Source organism: Synchytrium microbalum (assembly GCF_006535985.1).
Source record: "Synchytrium microbalum strain JEL517 chromosome Unknown SmJEL517_scf0007, whole genome shotgun sequence".
In the NCBI taxonomy this organism is placed as follows: Eukaryota; Fungi; Chytridiomycota; class Chytridiomycetes; order Synchytriales; family Synchytriaceae; genus Synchytrium; species Synchytrium microbalum.
In genome coordinates, this window is record NW_022158356.1 from 1 (window position 1) to 21103 (window position 21103).

The window sequence follows — 21103 nt, forward strand, 5'->3', positions numbered from 1 at the left end:
GACATCTAGATCTCAACAAAAGCCTTTGTTTTTGACTTTGCTTTCTGGAATGACATTTCATAGACCTTCTACATATGTCACGATAATAACCAGTGTGATTCTCTTGGCAACGTATGCTTTGGCATGCCTCGCTTTCCCATGCCTGATCACCAACGAATGTGACGCCAGCACCGTCGGAAAATCTGGGCTTCAGCTCTCTTCTATGTTATTTATCCTGATACAGCTAATCAGCTCCTGCTTCATGATCCAGTATTATGTTCCGTGAGTAACTCAGTAGAAGGTTTGGCGCTGTTGGCAACTCTGTATTTACTCAACCGAGTAATCGAAAGCTACATGTTATATTCACTTTATTTCATTTTGAAACTGTCGCAACACTATAGCTTTGATTTCGACGGGTCCCGACGGAAGAATCCAACAAGGGAACAGCACATCGTTGGTACAGCTTTCTTGGGAGTACTGTCATACGCAATCATTATGATTTCCTTGTGGGTGACTTTGGATATTGGCGCGTCAGAAGTCCTTGATGCAGGAACTCGCCGTGTTTTGTTGTTTGTGGCCTCACTACCAGCGATGGTCGCTACTTCACTGCCTTTATACCTTCAGCTCCTCGACAATCGTGGGTTGAAGACCATGACAAGGTGGGGGGTTGGAGTAGCTATTGGTGTTGGAGTTTGGCTGATTGCATATGGTACTCAGATACTTCAACTAATGATCATCGTAAGTCCCATCGTATACAAGCCATTCGATCTGGATCAACTGCCAACATTCACATTTAGGGATTTCTGCTGAGACGGTGGTGGGAAAACCAACTTCTTGTATCGGTTGTCAGTGCACTCATAGTGCCAATATTGGTATAGACACTCTTGTGCTCGTCGACTTTTCTTCTTGCAAACTCACACTTGGATTGCTATTAGACAAGTACCTTTCGTGTTTTGACGCTGCACATTTCCATTATGGCAATAACGACTTTATATCGAGACGGGGCAACTGATCTTCGAACGATAACGCTTACTACTGTGATGTCGCTCGATCAAGCTTTTATGACCGCAGCAAAGGTACAGTGATCAACATTCGAGCGCTTGCAACACGACAATATTCGTCAAGCACTGACATATGATTTGTACAGATTCCTACAATGTACCTCCCATCTGGCAGATTATTTTCATTATCACTTGCTTCAGACACGTAAGTCAGAAGCGCGCAGTTTCGTATATGTACAGCCTGTTTACCTGAATCGTTTAGTGCTGCAAACGCGCTGCTCCTCTCCGGATGGACGTATCAATGTTGGCAAAAGGACCAAGCTGAAAAATGTAAAGAATTTGAGAACGAGCGCAGGCTTGATGAAGAAGAACAAGAAGTACAAGAACTTTCACATTCACACAAAGAAGATCCGTCTACACCTGTGATACAGTCGACTGTCATTGCGACAAGATCTCGCAATGACTCCACTCATTCTTCTCACCATTCAGCCGAACCACCTGAACCTGTTTGGCCAGTCGCAACTATAAATATTGTCGAACGACGACCCACCGCCAGTTCGGTGCACTGGAATGAACAACAAGAGCCTTCGCACACATCCCATGGGATCTCAACCAGACCATCCATGTTACTCAATACTGGGCATGGAAGATCCCCGTCGCAACATACATCGACAATTCCAATTCCAGCCTTGCCAGGATTGACTCCCAACACGATAAAGATCCCACTGCCTACGAGCAAAGAGGAAGGAACCTCTGTTTCCAGCTTCAATTCGGTACTGCGGCCAGCACCACCCACAGGATTCCAACACGAAACAGATATCAGTGGCTCAGTCACACGCTTTGTCCACCTCGTCAACATGATTGACACACAGCGCGTCGTCGCTGGTCTGGCTGCACCAAAACGACCATCGCAGTCACGGTCAGCGTCTATTCTGGCATCTATGATGTCTCCAACTCAAGAGATGGCACCTTATCTAAATACCAGTGTATTCATTGCATCGCTTTCCTCTTGCCTGATATCGGCTTTATGCTGTCACCTGTTTCCAATGCCTGCAAGAGTCAGCGATGATTTCGTCGAGCTGTGGACTGTTCGATTTCCATCATCGGTGATTGTGGCTATAATCCACATGAGCGTTTGGTTACTTATATGGCATAACTGGTTTCCGAATCTGGATCCAACAAACCATCAGCTCAATCCGGGGAATCAAGGACTAAGTAGCTTGACAACGGCAGCCACCATTTGTGGAGGTACGTTCTACGTTCCTTGTATTCAACATCTGCTTCAAGTCCTGACAAGCCTTTCTTCTCTAAACTCTAGCGGTCGTTTTAGCGGTTGGATGTGGACAGCTTGGCTTTATAGGGATTCCGTGATATCATGATTTTGCATTCATCTTTTTACATAGAACATTTTACGAACAGGAAGGTTTTGGTTATAGCGAAATTTATATTATAAGCGAAGGAAACGTCGTTTACAAAGTTTTGACAACCGTTTGCACTGCTCGCATATCAGCATCCAAAAAGTAGCAATAGCATTTCAGTCGTTCAGCATCAATCTTGGCTTTTTTCAGAGTCACTAAATGTGCATCGAGAGACTCGACAAGTTTGACCTTGATTACTTTGGACATGGGTTTGACGAGGGAGAGGTGATCAATCACTAGCATCTCGTTATCGATTTGGGTTTCTAGACTGGTCAGAGTGTTTAAGAACTCGCCAATTTTACTCTACAAAGTTGATGTGAGATTTGTTGGGAGTTGAGACATAAAGAAATTCAACCAGTTTACCTTTATGACTGCAGCACGTCCTTCACCCTCATCAATCACGCAATTTTCTAGCAGTCGTATTCTGTCCTCGTTGGTAAGTTGATTTATCACTCGAGACCATCCTAAAGATGTTCCTCTTGGTCGTACACCAGCAGTCTAGCAGAAAAAGAGGTCAGAGCTTCTGATGCAAAAAAAACTTGGAGAAATTCTAATTCTACCTTGAATGTAGCAGCAAAATTAACATCTTGAACCCAATCCCTAGCGTCACAAAATACAAATAATTGGTGAGCTGCAGCCGATTTGATATGTTGAAAGTCTAATATAAAAACCAACCTGGCCTCCACCCATGACGTAGACTGAAAAATGAATTGTGCTCCATTAGGACAAGACATCCTAAAACAATGCGATCTCCTAGAATAGCTCGGATCAAACAGCGCAATAGAGTTTTCCATAGACAGAATATATGTCGGTTTAGGGATGTTGCGTATATCGGCATCCAACGTGTCGAGTCCTCGTCGTGCTGTAAACCATTCGAAATCCTTGAATAAAAGCAGCTGTGTGCCAGACAAGACGGCATAGAATGAAGTCCATCCTCGCGACACTGCTCGTTCTCCTTGCTCCTTCTTATCCCATTTGCGACGGAGGATTCCGTCTCTGGCGCTCCTAGCAATAGCAATAGCCACTTGGTCTCCTTCTGTTGTTGTCGACGTGGGTACGACAGCTACTGATGCACGGCGTGATCTCACAAACGTTGATGGGGTGGGAGACGCAGATACAGCTCTGCCATGTATCTTGTTTCCGAATTTCTTGGCAAGAGCTGGAGATACGTCGCTGCTAGGTGGTGAGGCTTCGGATGCTCCCGTAGTAAATAGGTTATCATCAGAGACGGATGTTGAGAGCGTAGTGGGTTCGAATGTTCCTCGAAGGGGTTTGGGTGAGCTTGGTGGGGATGCGTCCTCCTGAAACAGTGCTTGGACTGGCTGAGCAGGGTATTCAAATGATATTAGATTGATGCACTCGTAGGACGTCCTTCTCTCTGTTCCTGTAGCGTCTGTACAATCATTGATGGAAGCCTTTGGTGAGGCCCATGTCCACTTGGAATCCGCATTCTTGTCCATCAGCGATGTGCCATCCATTTCAATATCGTCCGTCATATACTGCACTGGCTCTGCTCGAATGTTTTCGTAAATCATCTCTAGTACTTCGGCTGGTAGTGCATTATATGATCCAGCACTTCTTGTATTCGATACGAATTGCTGTCTGGTCATTTTGGTTCGTTGGCCGACTGAGTGGAGGTCACTGTTCAGCATTACGATAGCAAATGCGGTTATATGCACATCGTCAGCAGAATTAAACAGTCCTGGATTATCGGAGTGGTATTGTAGAGCAAATTGTTTGAGCACGCGGTCGATCTGCTGAGCTTCAGGTGGCAGTAGAAAAGAGAACAGAAACTTCCTGTGATTGTTTTTAAGTCGGGTTCGAAGGTCAGAAAAGCTGTCTAAATGAGCGCTGCTGGTGTCAAGTTTTACCTGAGGGCAGTGTCGACTGCATGATCTTTGAAACTGTATCGTTTGACCAAACATTCCAAGACTTTGGCGTGGAAATCATCACTTTTGAGAAAAGAAAGACTCTGAGACACTAATTGTTCAAAGCGAGTATCAAGTAATTAGAGGCTACCTTTTTGAAACCAGCTTGGCCAGCTCTCGTTTATTCACTGTAGCTTCCAGCTTCAGTAAATACTCTGCCGGTGTCTCCTTATGCACATCTGATCCCTGAAGTGTAAGTCGCTGCATTTCTAACATTTCTGCAGCTCCAAACGCAGACGCTGTATTCGATCTCATTCTGCGATGTCCGACGTTCGTTTTGCCTGGTATTTCGATTTTGGCTTTAGATATGAGCTCAGCTACCGTTTCGAGATTTGAAGCGTCTTCATCTGATATGGGTTCGTCTACTGTCTTGATTGAGCCTGTCGAAGACAAGATAGCAGGAGAGGGTTCAGTCGAGGTTGCTGTGGTTGAAGGAGCCACATTGGTGGTTAAGCTGATTGTAAGCAGTATAGTTTGCTCTCCTCCAGCCGTAGTGTTTGCAACCTCAGAAGGCGATGATGGAGTAGCAGTATCTATTGTTACACCGCCTAAACTTCCCCCGTTCTGATCGACAAAGTTGGCGGTGATTCTCGCTGACATGGTCCTTGAATGCTTGACATGTCGTATTGAAGACGCTGACGATTTTGGTTGTGGTGGTGTTGAAATTCCTTCTTGAGTCAACGAGGACTCTGAGCTTGCAACAGAGCTAGCGGCATTCCTTGAAATATTAAGAGTAATAACATGCTCGTCCCTGATAATGCTTGCAGGCCTTTGTATAGCTACAGAAATTCTCTGTGATGTTTCCACTTTATCCATTGAAGACTGTATGCTGGATGTTTGCGGTGTTCCAGTGGGTGGAACGACCCCAGATTTGGGTAGAATGTCTGGTATACCGCCATAAATGATATAATCACAGTCAGCATAGCTTGTTTTCACATCAGATACCTGTTTTGCGGCATTCGAATAAGGGGGTGGAGGTATTTCATCCACAACAAAGGAATCCGTCACCGGTAGTTTCGAGTTGGAAGAACAAAGCAAGCTGTCAATATCGGAATTGGCCTCTCCGTGCCTTGGTAGTGTTGTCATTTTCCACGATTTTCAGCACAAATGAAAACTTTCTTTCACATTACCCAATCTTTTGGTTGACTGCGCAGTTGTTACGCATTCTGTCAACACCTCTCCACTCATGCACAAAATTCAGTTATATATTGATTGTGGAGACAACTATTAAAAGATCATAACACGTACAAGAGAAAATCACCAAATTCACAGTTTTGCACCTTTTAATCGAATTGATGCGATTTCTCTACCCCATTTGTCTTCATCGAGCCAACTCGGAACAATTACCTTGACGATATCCGAGTGAATCTCAACTCGAATAGGGCCATACTCAATTTCCTGTAAAATGTCATATTGGATTAATTTCGTAATTTGAGAAGAACCGACTTGCGTGATTTACTTCGCCTGATATGTCCATGTAGCCTTTCTGCAATGCATTCTTGTCCTTCTTTGATCCGCTCTTGACCTTGTTCGGGTCAGGCATTCCTTTGCCCCAACCTTCGGGCTCCAAGACCCACGCTCGAGTCTTTTGGAATTGAATGCCGGGAAGCTTTAAATGCAGGCCAGCGGCCTGATCATTCAGTAAAGGCAGTACTTGGCTTCTCACGAGATTTTCAGCCCATATGATATCCATCTAGGACGTCCACGATGAGTTTTCATTATGATGAGTCCTAACTTCATGTGTATATACACGACGAGCATTCTGACCACAGAATCAAGTGATAGCAACTCACCGCACCATCTCCGAACCGAGCAAATTCACTTGTTAGCCAATCTAGTTACAAGGGTTAACGATTCTGAGACATCAAACCCCTGTTTTGGTCGTTCGTTACCTGGTGATGCAAATGGGAGATTCATGGCGACAAAGAACGTAAAGTGAGAGTCTGACGAAGTGATGAGGAACGATGAGTAATTATATGGTAGAAGTGAAACACGAAGATACTTACCGACGACCGGCCAACTTAAATGCGCTGTTGGTGACGCTGTATATCTCAACGGAGGTCCATTATATCCCAAAGTCTCGTTGCCTCGCGACGAGACCGTGTGATTTTGGAATCCAGCAGGTTTTGTTAGATTGCCAAGAGTTTTTGCTGCTTCGGTCTGATACTCCTTGGCTGCTACTTCGGCTTTCTCTTTAGAGGGTTCATATGGTAACATGTATAGTTTGCCTTTGTACTTTCTCAACCATCTAGAAGGCTTGAATTTCAGCTGAAAGATGGGATAAAGAGATCTGACAAAGTTAAAGCGATGAAGGGTCAAGCTCACAGTATTCTCACAACAGCTGCCATGGTGAATCGTTCTGGACCCAGCCATCTATACCGACTAGTATCAAAGTTGGTGAGTTGCAAAAAAAGGAATAGTTGGGAATGGAACACAGTTTACATACTCTGACTCGATATCCAAATCCGCTATAAGTGCGAATAGAACTTCAAGGTGGGAAAACATGACTTGTTTTGGCGTGATGACAGAAAATATATCCATATACTTTGTACACCCTTTAATGACTGCCAGAGTAGCCAGCTCTGGATATAGGGCATCAGTGTTCTTTGTGAATGCATTAGAAGAGCCTCCTCCCACCATGGCTAGGGGCAGTTTGGTCGCTACTTCCCAATCAGCGCGAGTCATGATTCCATTCAGCACTTCATGAAACGTTCCGTCTCCTCCAAAGACAGCTATACACGAATACAGATCTGGATTTAGGTCTGTGATTAGTTCTGTTGCGTGAAGTGCGTGTGTGGTAACTAGAAAATGAAAACGTGTAAGCGCTCTGTTGCCCGAAAGCCCAAGAGGGAACAAATACTTACGATGTACTTCCGTCTTGATACCAGCAGCTTGTAACATTGGCAGTGAAGCGGTTTCGTATGTTTGGACTGCCAACTTCTTTCCCGCAAATGGATTGATGACAACGTAGATAGGTTTTCTATCGGCTGATAGAATGCTTCTAACAGCGGTTTTTAACTCGAGGGCTTCCGATGATGAGGCAAGCTCTAGCAGCAGTGGTTGATATAATGGGGGTTTATCGGTTGTTCTGAGTGCGAGTGGCGGTCAGAGAACTGTCACGAACATCAACGACCACAACGATTCGTACCCGTCTACGAGCTTCAGCGAATGTACAATGACAGATGTGCCACCTTCGACATCTTTGACAGTTGCGGTTGTTAATTTAGAAGGAAATGGAGATGAATTTGTTGATTGCGTTGCTCCAAAGACAAAGTCGAGCGAGATGGAGACGGTTCCTATGAAAATAAACTTGATTTGTTCAGATCCGCATTGTTCCTTGCAACAAACATATAGTCAGGCCCCATGCGCCAACCTCACCTTCAGTGCTTGTATATGTCAATGTTGATGCAGATAGCTTCAGATCGACTTCTATGCTTTTTAGGAGGGCATCCTTCTTGATTGCGTGCCGCTCAAACAGCCAATCTGCTGCCATTGGAAGGAATCCGGGTCTGTATGCTCTGCCAACAAGACTCACGAAAAAAAGAAATGTCGGATCCACTACAAAGCTCGCTGAATTCACCCAGTTCCTTTATCAGAAGGACCACAATGCCGCTTTCGAATACTATAAATCCCATATCCAAGACAATCCAGACATTCTCCATGCACTATCAACCCGCGACAGACGCACATTTGCCACGGTCTTGCTAGACGACATTGAAGCTACTCGTAATAGGAAGCAACTCACTGCAGAGTTTCTGTCGCATTGTAAACAAGATGAATGGGAACGAGAGGACTGGATGCTCTACATACAGTCACAAAACATGATCCTCGACTTCAAAACTGCTATGGATCTAATTGCTACCATGAAGGCCAGAGGCGTTGCTATCGACACCCCTATATTCATACTCTTACTAACGGCTGTCGGGCTACGGAATGCTGGTTTACCAGATATGATGCATCTGTATACAAAATGCAACGAAATCACCGGCCAGAAACGAGCTCATACCGATATTGTAAATACTGTCGCTGCCGGATTCACTCGTGGCGATGGTCGTAATGTCTCGCTAGTCACGCATCTCTTGGTCCATGTCAAGGCAAATGCTGAAACCGCAAGATTGCTCCTGAGAGGGTATTCGAGACAAGGCAACACTCCAGCTGTAGATAGGGTACTCCAGTATATGGCCGACCGGAAATGGACTGTAGATATAAATGTATATAGGACGATTGTCCAGGGCTTTGTCATATCTGGTCTAATCGAGGAACTGTATAGCCGTCTCCCACCATTTTTAGAACAGGATCCAGAGATAGCTTCATGGCTAATCGCCGGACTCAATAATGTCGACCGTGATGCTGCCGACAGGCTCGAGGAGCATCTCCGCTACATGAACATTCCTGTGATGAACGTGGCTGTCGCCTCGTTAATCAAGGCATATTCAATCGAAAGGCAGTTAAACAGGGCCGACCATCAGTTTAAAGCCTCAGAACCCAATCTGGAGGTATATACGAGTAAAATGAGAGACCATTTTAAAATGGGCGAGATTCACAATGCTCTTGCACTATTTGAGAAAGCCAAGCAGCAATTCAAACCAGACACTCAACTATACGCCATAACTATAAAGGGCATGCTGCATCATAGAAAGTATGACCGGGCTCAACAACTATGGATGGAAATGGTGGATCAAGGACTAGAACCGGATCTCACACTATATACATATCTACTCTATGTATGCACCCGAAAGAAGAAATATGAAATGGGCCGACTACTCATAAAACGGATACACGAGAGATATATCGTATTCCCTACAATCAACATTGGAAAGGACGGCTCCGAGAAAATCTTCCCAAAGTCTAAAAGTCATAAACGATCTATAGATAGTCGTGCTTTGGCGACAATGGTCCAATTCTGTGCTCAATGTAAAGACATGGTCGGTGCTCTCTGGTATCTGAACGAGCTCGATCGAAGGGCTGCGTCAATCCAACATTATAGAACCCTCGACTTCTCGTCCTTGCATCTGGCATACTCGTCGATAATATCACACTATATACAAGCCGAGGAGCCAGCCAAAGCATATGATAGTCTGAATCGACTGATGCACTTCTTCCCGAATATGAAACCCAACAGTGATATTGTAAGGCCAATCCTAGTATGTCACGCTCGTCTCAATGATTCCCAGTCATGTTGCAACCTTTTAGAGACGCTTTATAAAAAGTTTCAGTACATTCCATCTAGGAAGGATTTAGCAGATGTATTCTCGGCTTATTACGCAGCCCATAAAAATAGTCCTTCAGATGCCCAACAAGCCTTTATTGATGATATTACCACGTGTATACCCGTCATACGAAAGGAGAATTTATATGCGGCCATCATCAAGTATGCAGCTTTAATGAACTTGACCGAGCTGGCTCAATCCGCTTGGTATGATATGACCGCCAAAGATGGTCTAGAATCCGATACGAAGACAACGGCCTTGATGTCTACTGTCTTTAGAAGTATTGGAGAACCCGCCTTGGCTGCTGCTCTACAGACCGAACTAAACCAAAAGCATGGATACCAAGACCTACATCATCCCGAATACCAGGCTTATAGGGAGGCTGCAGCCTTAGCACGCACTAATGATGTTGATACCGCTATATTGCGGATGATGATCACATTCAAGAAGAAGCCGCCACGTGAACGTGCTCCAGATGCACAATCACTGTATCATATATAACGTAACGCAATGTATATAATGTAGATGCGGTAATTTATAGAACCTCTTGCTCGTCGAAAAACTCTTTGCTGTCTATAAAGTTGGCTTGCTTCGTATCCCCCCTAGTTGTTACTACTACTTGAATCAACTGAACTGCACAAACTGAAACGCAAATTGCTTACATTATTGAGGGATCTGTTCATTTATTTTCTACATGCATATAGGAGGGCGATTTTACGACTATTCCATAATCCAAACTACATTCCATATCTTATACGACGGCGACCACCACCTGATGTCGATACGACTTCCATATCTTGGGGTTCAACCAACATCATTCCTACTTACCGAACGAAAGGCCTTCATGAAGCTCGCCGTGATTCTATCCTGTGACTTGCACGATAACATGTCTCTCTCTGCTCTCCCAAAATCGTCTTTTTCTTGAAAGGCGATTTCTCAAGTTTTTGCAAGTCTGAGGTTAAAATGTTGCAGGCGAACCCAATTTTACTATGCAAAGTGGCGTAGAGTCAACTCTCAAGGACAAAGGGTAATGTCCTTCTGATATCTTTTATCTATAATGCGATCTCTCGTCGTTCGAACGCTATTGCGGCAATTTTCATACAGCTCAGGCGGAAATGCAGCCATATAGCTGAGTGTTGGGGTTTTGGAAAACCTCCAATTTGAACTATATGTGGCAGTTTGATGCTCTGTAAGAATATTGTTACTGAATTCATCTCATCATTTGCCCTGGAGCTCGCCCAAATCTGCGTTTGTAAACGCTTGCTTCAAACCGAGACTTCAGAATGCCTTTGGTCCAGAGGAGACAAAGACAAGAAAAACATCTTTCTCAACAGTGCAATACAAATCGCTGATAGAGTCGCCTTTTACACCTGTGAACACGCGCAAGAATGTTGTCAAATAAAATCTTTACATTGTTTCAACAACATTTCATATCATACAAATTTCTACTTCAAAACATCAAGAGGAGTAACCGAGAAGAGTGGATTGAGAGAGAGAAGAGAGCCTTCAGCACTCCTTGTTCTGACCCCTCAAGGTTGCAGCAGTGTTGTTGAAACTTGCCATATCGAAGTCTCCACGATTGTACTATATTAAAGAGTTTGGTGATTGGTTCGATCATTGGAAATGAAGATGCAAAAGATACAAAGCAATTACACAATATCGGCTGTTTGTACTTACGTCAGTAGCTTTGGGAGCATCACCATACTTTGCATCGTAGTTTCGTTGAGCTTCTTTGGCAGCTTGCCTAACAAAGGAGAAGGTTGATTCGTTTCATGACTTCATCGATTGCGGATGATGGATGGCATCGTAAGGATGGACGGATGAAAACATGTTGAAGCGTACTCTTTGGCTCGATCACGGTCAATCCAATCCATTCCTTTGGTTTCACAGAGACGGTCAACTTCACCAGCAGCAATGCCTGCAAGGATTTCCTTGACCCACTAAAAGAAAATGAAAGTGTAATGAAGAGATGGTTAGAGATGGGCTGAAAACAGTTTTTCATGTCCAGATCGACAGGTCATCATGCACAAGCATCCATCGGATCAGCTGATCATCATAAAAGAATTCGATGATGAAAGAGATCAAATGACCAATGACCTGATTCATATGTCAATCAGCATCATTGCCACCCAATCGATCGGTCATCGACCAAAGCAAACAGCCCCACAAGTGTCATCGGGAACTGATCAGGATTGATTCCAAATGATCAAATATGATCAACATGATCATTTCCGATGACCTATCCATCACATAACAATGAAAGACAAAGCACTTACAGGATGAGAGATTGGATGTCCCATAGCCTTTTGATGCTTTTCATAGGCTTGCATGGCGAAGTATCCCACACCACCTGCCAAAGCTTCGTGTGTGAAGGAACCCTTGTTTTCTGAAGTCACTGGTGCATCACTGTAGAGGTCTACAATGAAAATGTGTCTGATGTGGTTAGGTTATAGGGATGACATAAAATCACAGTATGGAATCATAATAGAATCAGTCAAGACCATAGCAGGACTTACCAGAGTGAAAGGGGTTCAACCATTCGAGCATCTTTGGAGTTTGGAGAGGGTTGGCCTAGGTAGAGTCGAAAATAATAAATTGAAAATGATTTCATGGTTTGAAATCAATTGAAAGGGATGAATGCAAGCATAAAATGATAGCAAAACAAGCAATGAATCAAAATCGTTCGTTTGTTTACCTTTATATTTGTAAGTTTGTAATGTTCTGCGTTTTTTGAAAAGATGGAGGTGTGAAGCGAGGTAAGACCTTTTTGTAGGGGGCCAGAGAGTCACATTCAACACGAGATAAGTCAAACAGTATTTGAGATACACGCGTCAAACTCGGACGTGACAGGAGCCGTGTTCACCAAATGCCATCTCCAACGAAAATATTTGCACCTCAATTGACAAACGTGCAGAGTGATCCAGATCCATGAATATTCAAGTGATATGATCCGATAAATGCCGACGCGGTTCCGTATCTCGTGTTTTTCTTGGCTTCAACATGCCGTTTGCAATGTCAATGCTTTTGCGCCCAAAAGCGATCTGTATCTTAGTGAGAAGAGCCCCTTCTGATGCAGAGACAATAGCTGGCAAATATGGCACTTTCTGTTGTGTTGAAGTCTGTGGTGGTGGTGCTTTCACGTTGTTCGTCCTATTGATCTCTCCACCGTCCAAAGGGATCTTTCTTCTGTCCAAGGAACTGTCGACAAAATTATGTTGATGCATGTATAAACTGTCTTGTCAGTCCTTCTGAAACCGTTGATTTCGACGAATGCATCAAACCATCGCATCCCATTCTGTCGTCCGACGGATTTGGTCTGTACCAACATGATTGCGCAAGGAAGAACGCCAGGACGCTGACGCACACGGCTATTGAGTAGAGATGACTCGTTTTATACGTTAATCACTTTAATCACAATGTTTTATACACCTCGACACCAAGAGGAAACCCAATTTTTTGGGCGATCAGGCTAGCTCTGCCATGCAACAGTCTTTTTATTGCTTCATTTGGCCCAACATGGACTGAGCAGTGTTTTGGAAGCTGGACATGTCAAAGTTTTGAGGGTTGTACTATAATTTGTGATGTTAGATCCATTTCGAATATTTATACCAACAACGTGGGCGTCAGGTTGTGCTTACGTTGGTATCTTGTGGAGCATTTCCGTATTGTTGGTCATAAGCTTGGTGAGCTTGTTGAACAGCTTGGCTAAAAGATAATCATGAAATGTCAACCCAAGGATATCTTAATCATATTGTGTTGAAACCAAACCTACTGCTTTGCCTTCTCACGGTCAATCCAATTCATTCCCTTGGATTCACAGAGACGGTCGACTTCGGCAGCGGCAATGGACGCAAGGATTTCCTTGGCAAACTATGTGTATAATTATTTGATCAGACAACGGCAAACACTTTTAAGATCGACGGCCGTGTCCGTCTCCTCAGCAGTGAATATAAAACCCAAAGAGCAAAAGCATACAGCCATTTCTTGGCACTGCCATAAACTGAAATGATCTTTTGTGACTTACAGGGTGAGATACGGGCTGTCCCGTAGCCTTTTGATGTTGTTCGTACGCACGCATGGCGAAGAATCCAGCACCAGCACCGACAAGTTCCTAAGAAGGACAGGTATTTTCGTGTTGAGCAAAAGTATGGTTCCGCACGTGCCCTTAAGAGTGGGACATGCAAAAGTAAAATTCGATTTTCAATCAGCTCGACTTACGTGTGTGAATGACGCCTTGTGTTCTGGAGCTACGGCACCATCTTGTTGGTACATGTCTAAAGGCGAAATGGTTTGGTTGAAAATGGTCAATGGTTGGAGTACGAAACGAGTAAAGGAAACAAACCATATGAGCCTGTACTGATTATAACTTACCAGCGTGACTGGGGTGAAGAAATTCGAACATGATTTGTTTGATTTTAGAGAATGTGGTTGTCGTGAAAGTCTAGGCGATCTTAAGACGGTTAGTACAGGGAAGCAGGCGGAAGATCCGATATAACTGGTACCTATTATATCACTCACGTGTAGTATGAAGTGTTGTTGCTGCTCCTTCCTAAGTATTCCTTGTTGCTGTTGAAAGTAGAAGTTGCCGTCAAATCGAAAACGGAGCGTTCGGACTGTTAGAACAGGAACCTTGGCCGTTTTTAGAAAAGCAAAGAGTCACGTACAAAACGCGAAAAAACTGATGGTTTGCTTGCCTTTTACGAACGGTATGAGGCCTTGAAACGCAACAGATGCCGCTGATGCATACGAGCAGTTCCAGCACCAGTTCTGATTAAAGTCGTTGCAGATCTATTTCTTACAAGAATAAGAACCCAATCCTTTCATTTGAAAGATGAAAATCATCTAGTGATCTAGTCGATCATGACTCGCTACATAGCTTGTTGGCTTCAAGGCGAATCTCGCATACAGGGGAAATCGTACAATGCCGCAAAAGCTCGCATAGACACACGATTGGCCAAGTGGAGCTCCTCACAGTCAAAATTTCGGGAAGAAACACTTTTATGAAGATGTTTACCTGTTCCTCTTGATCGAAGTTTAATCACGGTTGGCGTATGTGTCGCTTTTCCCATTTCTAACGTCCAAGTCTATGAAAAAACGAGAAGTTGGCCAGTTTCGTCACTATCAGAGTATTACGGCCCATAATTACACAATCCATGCAACTAGACGATTTAGTGCTTCAGGAATGTCTTGGGTTTGAATATTTTCGAACTCTAAGTGGAGCCGTCAATTGTCCCATCACATAGTGTGGTCTTGACAATATAAAAAGGGTTGTCGTGTAAGACTTCCTAACAACTTTGATTTCGATCGTGACATCACATGTCATTCATCCGGCACCATCGCAGTGTACGTGATGATGTTGAAAGCCATCGCAAAAAGGGACACTCAAGCATAGAGCACACGAAATTGAAAGAAATGAATCTTATTCTTATAACAATACTGCCAACAATTTTTTTACACCTCGACACCAAGAGGGTTTGGCAGGCTTGCCTTTTGACTACCAGTTATTTTATTGTCCCATTTGGCCGGCCATTGACTGAGCAGTGTTTTGGAAGGCGTTCATGTCAAAGTTTTGAGCAGTGTACTAAGAGAACAGAGGTTGATTGCACTTGTTAGATCCATGTTGGAATCAAGGGTCATCAAACAACTCTGAAAAGCGACGAGGACTTACATTAGGATCTTGAGGAGCATTTCCGTATTTCTGGTCGTAAGCTTGATGAGCTTCTTGAACAGCTTGGCTAAAAAAATGATAGAATGTCAGACCAAGTTGATCGCGTTGTGGCGAAACGAAACTTACTGTTTTGCCTTTTCACGGTCAATCCAGTTCATTCCTTTGGATTCACAGAGACGGTCAACTTCTGCAGCGGCAATCGATGCGAGGATTTCTTTGACGAACTATGAAAAAGTCAAGATTTGTTGGATTGGTGCTGAAAATGTTTGGCGGACCCTCGTGGAAAGAAACGCATGCTAACACGAATGAAAGGGCAAGCACGTACAGGGTGAGAGATGGGGTGACCGAGAGAGGCCTGAAAACAGCAAAGGTTATTGAAAGTTTTGATCGCGATTTTTTATTCATGTTACCTGATGTTGCTCATAGGCGCGCATGGCAAAGAATCCAGCTCCGGCTCCAACAAGTTCCTATTATAATGTTGTATGGTGAGGCAGTTGACTCCAGCACGGTGTGGATTTGCACTTGGGCATTCAGAAATTTGACTCCAGCACCGTTCCGATTTTGTACTTTGGAGGATTAAAACTGTATATTTCAATCTTACATGAGTCCATTTTGCTTTGTGCTCTTCAGGGATGGGTCCTTGTTGCTGGTACATCTCTTGCAAATTGAAATTAAAATGTTGGATGAAACCAGCAAACGAGGCTACAAAGAACGGTCCACAGAAACAGCTGTAGCTTACCAGCGTGGTGTGGGTGAAGGAACTCAAACATGGCTAAGGTGATTGTCCTGTTTTTTTTGGGGATAATAGTGAGTTTCTTGTGTTGTTATATTTGTGTTGTGAGTCTACGCGACGTTTACGAGCAGTGCATTCAAGTAATCGGACAGGTTGATACAACAGGCAATGATCACATCACTCACCTTGTGGTTTGGGTTTTAATTGGCTGGTTTTTGAGAAATCGCTGTTTGTTTTACTAGGTGAGAAGTAGTCGCCGTCGATCAAAAAGGTGAGGTGAGTTGGGACGGGAACCTTGCCGTTTCAAGACGAGCGAAAAGCCACATAGAAAAACAATCGAGCGCGCGCACACTTTCATTGACAATCTAAAATTCGCGTTAAAGGAATGACTCTCCTGTCCTCCTATGAAACTCCTAAATCCAACTTCCTACTAGATGTATAAAATAAATGCAATACTATTATTGACATCCACGTTCGTATATAATCACCGCAGACCCTGCTTTGTCTGGTATCGAAACTAGCTTCGAAGATAATTGATTCACTGGGATGACTCTCTCGTTCATAAAGAAGCAATCCTCCCATTGCAAGTCGAACGGTACACCACAATACCATTAGTCAGTACCTAATACCAATAGTCAGTAACTATCGTCCTGTAGCCTGCCTTTCCACTGGAACAACCAATCCAACACTCACCCAACCCCATTCAGCAGTTCTTGACGCAATATGGGGCGGATATTCGTCCACAGCCACACGGCCATCATTTCCAATAGTCCAAGTCATGGTCTCAAGCAGCGTTCGGTTTATATACGTACCGTCCTTTAAAAAGGTTGCACTTGTATGGAATTGTTGCACGTTTGGTACCATATTCCGCCACGGCCCAGTGGCACATATAGTAAAATGCCAAGGGCTGCAGTCAGCGAGATCGTCTGCTGTGAGTTGCGTTCGTTTGGAGTCCATTTCGGCTGCCACGTAGGATGTCTTCCTATACGATTGAGAAGACGGTTGGTTTGTCTCCATAGGATGATAGAAGTAGCAACCATAACACTTGAATAGCAACGCGACACCGAGGTTTGAGTATGACACGCTTACCACTTTGATTGAAATGGGCCAGCAGCACCAGCCAAGACTAGTGGTGCAGCAACAATCAACTGTTCCAGCTGCTCTCTAGTATCTTCAATATCAAACGATATTTCTCTTCGTTGTAAAATAGAATGTAGCTCCTGGTCACTCAAACTGTCGATGGAATGGGTGTAATCGGCCTTTGGATTTAGACTGAAGGAGATGTGCATCTTGTCCTTCCACCTGGATCGACTAACGAAGAGAGCAAAGGAATCAGTATACAGTATCAATGCGAGATCTCAAATCGTGCAAACTGGTTGACACATTACCACAACTCCATCCAGAGTACATCATCCGTTGCGAGTTTGCTGTAATATTTTTCCGTGAGAGCGCAAGTGACAAGTTCTGTAGGTTGGAAGAAGCCGAATATTTTGAGAGCAATCTCATATGGTAGCCTTTTGATCAAGTCAAAAGCGGGCTCCATCTATCTCGCTGTTGTTGGAAAGCCAAAGGTTGTTGCAAATTGCCGATTCTATAGAACTAGAAAGACGTATTGCTTGTTGAGATGGCACTGATAGATACGTTAGATAAACAATGCAGCCTCACAAAAGTCGCTGATGGAGTATTCGAATCCAAGATCATAATGCCGTAAGCTCACAATTATCCAGTGTGTTTTATACAAATCTCGACGATCAAGACCGCTAACTTCTAATTGTATAGTGGCCCGTAAGTCATTGAATGCCTACCCATCATCTTCCTTTCATCGCAACCACAACATTTGCATTGGTGACATCATTTTCGTGTAGAGGATCCGCAACATTGTGTATCGCTCTCGCTGCAATCCTCGCCGACCTAAAAGAGACGCCATGGCAACATCCTATATCGCTGCATGCCGAGATGCTAAGTGGCGTTGCTCCTGGAAACACTGTACAAGTGGTTGTCGAACGAACCAGAACTGGAGGACGATTTGCTGCAAGTTGAACCACAATGTCCAAACCGTATCTCCAAATACTGACTTGAATTCACTTCTAGTTTATTCGGGCAACCATGTATAATACGTCACAACCAGAAAAGAAGGTCATCATATCGACCCTGTCAGCAGTGTTCTCGAATCCTGATCGAAACCCATCATCCGGCTTTCCAGTTTCACCAGCGAGAAAGTCTGCTCATACGCTAGAACCAATGAGTGAATGTGTCTCGGTTGTGGATCTGGTTGAACCGCACAAGTTACCAACCAATCGATTTAATAGCACTTGGGTATGTTGAAGAAAGACTGAACAGTACTTAATTATTCTATCAAATCAGATTGCTAAATCGTTCTTTTCTCAGGATTGGCTCGTTCCAAAGAAGACTGCTGCTAGCTTGAAATCAGCTTTAGAGAAGGGGCAAGACACTGCCACCAAATGGATTGTCGACAATCCCATCAACCAGTGGTGGTTTACGCACCGCACAGGCAGAAAATGCGACTTGCTGTCATTGCTCTTCTTTTCAGGTACACAACTTTTAGTCTGCGAGTGTCTGGTTGCAAGAAAACTTACATTCATTCACATAGACATCATCACACCAAACGGCTCTGTCGCTTTCAGTGCTACAAAACTCCACTCGGACGTCTTTCCATTCCTCACATTGTCTTTTACGCTAGCATTTCCCCAACGGTTTACAAACACTGACGGTCTATGGGCAACATTCCATCTCAAGGGTGACTTTAGTGACATGGAAGAGCGTGAGGTGGTGCTGAGAGACCCAAATGGGAATGTGGTATGCGTTGGTCGCCAGAACTGTATCTGGCGTAAAAATTATTCTAGAGGAGAAAAGCTATGATTGATTGAGATAATAGAGTTTAGCATTGCTCAGGCTTTCTTTGAGGCAGAACTTGATACATCCATTTCACCGTGCTGAAATAGGTTTGGCAAAAAACTAGTTCTTGAAGGCATAACTTACTGGAAATTCCCAAAATCAAACAAGAACAAAACTTCACAGTACACGCGGTAGCTCATACCACACACTGGAGTCTCATAAAATAAAATTCTCCGAGACCCAATACATGCCTGCTTTTTCGTGGTTTGCTCAAAAAGACAGACCCAATCGAATTACGCAAACAAGACAACAAAGCAACAGAACACAGACATGGTAGTAGCAGAGAAGCCCATTCCACCCCGTAAAGCTGGTCCAGGACTAGTTAAATCCATATTTAGCGAGCCTCAGGATGCTGAGAAAAAACGTATCGTCGCAAGAAAGGAATTGAGTAAGTTGGAATTATCTCGACGGTTTTCATACCGATCGCAGGCAGTCTCGATAATTATATATATTCATCTTACACGTTATCGCATAGTGTATTATGAAAAGTTGCAACGAGAGGAAAAGGAACAATCTAAAAAGTCAGAAAGGACGAGAGATGTTGAACGTGAGACTTAAGAGCATTGCAAAGATGCCAAGCAACGCATCTCACTGATAAAATTACAAATTTTGTAGTACGAAATATGGCAGATTCAGTGTGGGCGTTTGGGAAGGTACGAGCAGGGAATGGCAAGGCCGCACCACTAGAAATACTCGAATACCGAGACCGTGAAAGTCAAAAGAAGAAGGAATATGCAAAACAAATAGGTACGCTTGTCTCGCACTCTTGAAACCCTCACGTTGATTTTTTGCTGATACATCATACCCTATGCATTATCAGTGAAGCAATTACAGCAGAACGAAGAATACAGACAGCATACTCACAAAGCAGACAGTGTTCAGCCAACAACGGAATGGCTAAAGCCAGCTATTGAAAGTTATGTAGATGGCAGGCCACCGAAATTCAAGGTCAAACCACAGTCAGCTGTAAGCTTTCCAACAAACCATATCTCGTCAGCACGTCCACAATTTCTATTATGCCTTTCTAACTCGTTTTGCATAGTCTTCTGGAGAAGAACGAGTCGACATCATCAGTGGCAGAATACTACCAGCACACCACCATCAAGAGTTTCGACGAACCAAACGAGCTAATCGTGATGGCTCAAACATTCCTGGTCGAGAAGAACGTCCACTTGTTGGTACGTACATTCGTTCTCTTGCATACTTCAGCCTCATTACAAACGACATCACCGAAGTCGAACTTTGCTCTAACATACTCCTATCTAGGATCACATCCTACACAAATGGAGTCTAAACAACTCTTCCAGCCCATACTCCAGGCTCATCTACTCTCCCTACGTGCACAACCAGCACCAGTGAACTCTCTCCCGATTGGCAACTCATACAAGACGATTTCCAATGATGTTTACGCTCCTAGACAGACCACGGACGTCGTGCCACGAAGGCCAAGTGGCCTGTCGATGAAGCTGCATGATCCAGGTAAAAGCAATAAAGGTGTCTGACAAAAAGATGTGGAACAAGACGCAGCATAAAGTGGTTCATATTTGCCTTTATTTCTACATATGTCTAACTGCTCTATTACGTTCCAATATCAGATCACGATGATCCCAAAGAGCCAGGCTACTTCCACTTTGGAAGGCCTGGAAACGGAGCGCCAGTCATGTTTAAAAGGAATGACGACAGTCTTGAAATTGATCCACGATTACGAGCAGTCAAGGAGCCGCACGTGAAGGTGAGAATTGACCTTTGATTTTTGCCAGCCTGCAGTTGTGTCCATTTGTTTGTTGACGATGTTTGTTGTTTGTGATTTTTTGTGACTTTGACGATTCGTCATAAATGAGAGTGTCTGTGCTTTAAGCCGCGAAGTCAGCTCAAATAGATTCGTTTGAGGGTTTTAAGGTTACTACGGCACTGACGCTATTTACTCCACTTTCTCCACTTTATAGTAGTAGTCCCCAACGCATCTGAGGACTTGACACTGCCTCCAAATTTTTGAAAAATGCGAAGGGAGTTTTGAGAAAACTCAATCTTGGTGTATTGGAGTATTAGAGTAAAAAGTAAATTATAAAATGCGACTTATTACTTATTTACGGCGTTACTTTTTACAGTGCGATTAGCACTTAGTGGATGTGTCAGAGATGCGGTTTATATATGCTAAAAGATTCAGGTTTTGATGGTGTAGGTATCGACCACAGTGATGCAACGACACTCGGCGTGGCAGCTGATAGCACAATGTTGGTTGCCCGTGTG

The 21103-nt window shown here is 43.8% G+C and overlaps 3 protein-coding genes across 3 annotated transcripts; 1 reads left to right on the forward strand and 2 right to left on the reverse strand.

The window, feature by feature from the left end:
- Positions 1-2449: 2449 nt before the first annotated feature.
- SmJEL517_g01859 (uncharacterized protein) lies at positions 2450-5412 on the reverse strand (the record flags this gene model as incomplete). The annotated part of the gene is made up of 6 exons (XM_031167787.1): positions 2450-2701; positions 2762-2896; positions 2959-2998; positions 3074-4195; positions 4270-4350; positions 4418-5412. 6 exons carry the CDS (start codon positions 5410-5412, stop codon positions 2450-2452), a joined length of 2625 nt encoding a protein of 874 aa, XP_031026178.1.
- A 180-nt stretch (positions 5413-5592) lies between these two features.
- On the reverse strand, positions 5593-7819 carry SmJEL517_g01860 (uncharacterized protein; the record flags this gene model as incomplete). Its single annotated transcript, XM_031167788.1, has 10 exons — positions 5593-5724; positions 5786-6019; positions 6120-6160; positions 6219-6269; positions 6333-6594; positions 6663-6708; positions 6773-7127; positions 7191-7414; positions 7475-7622; positions 7705-7819. 10 exons carry the CDS (start codon positions 7817-7819, stop codon positions 5593-5595), a joined length of 1608 nt encoding a protein of 535 aa, XP_031026132.1.
- Positions 7820-19123: 11304 nt separating this feature from the next.
- Positions 19124-20802, forward strand: SmJEL517_g01861 (uncharacterized protein; the record flags this gene model as incomplete). The annotated part of the gene is made up of 8 exons (XM_031167789.1): positions 19124-19241; positions 19329-19400; positions 19469-19600; positions 19674-19819; positions 19896-20031; positions 20120-20332; positions 20449-20585; positions 20800-20802. The coding sequence occupies 8 exons, from the start codon at positions 19124-19126 to the stop codon at positions 20800-20802; spliced, it is 957 nt and encodes a 318-aa protein (XP_031026133.1).
- Positions 20803-21103: the final 301 nt, after the last annotated feature.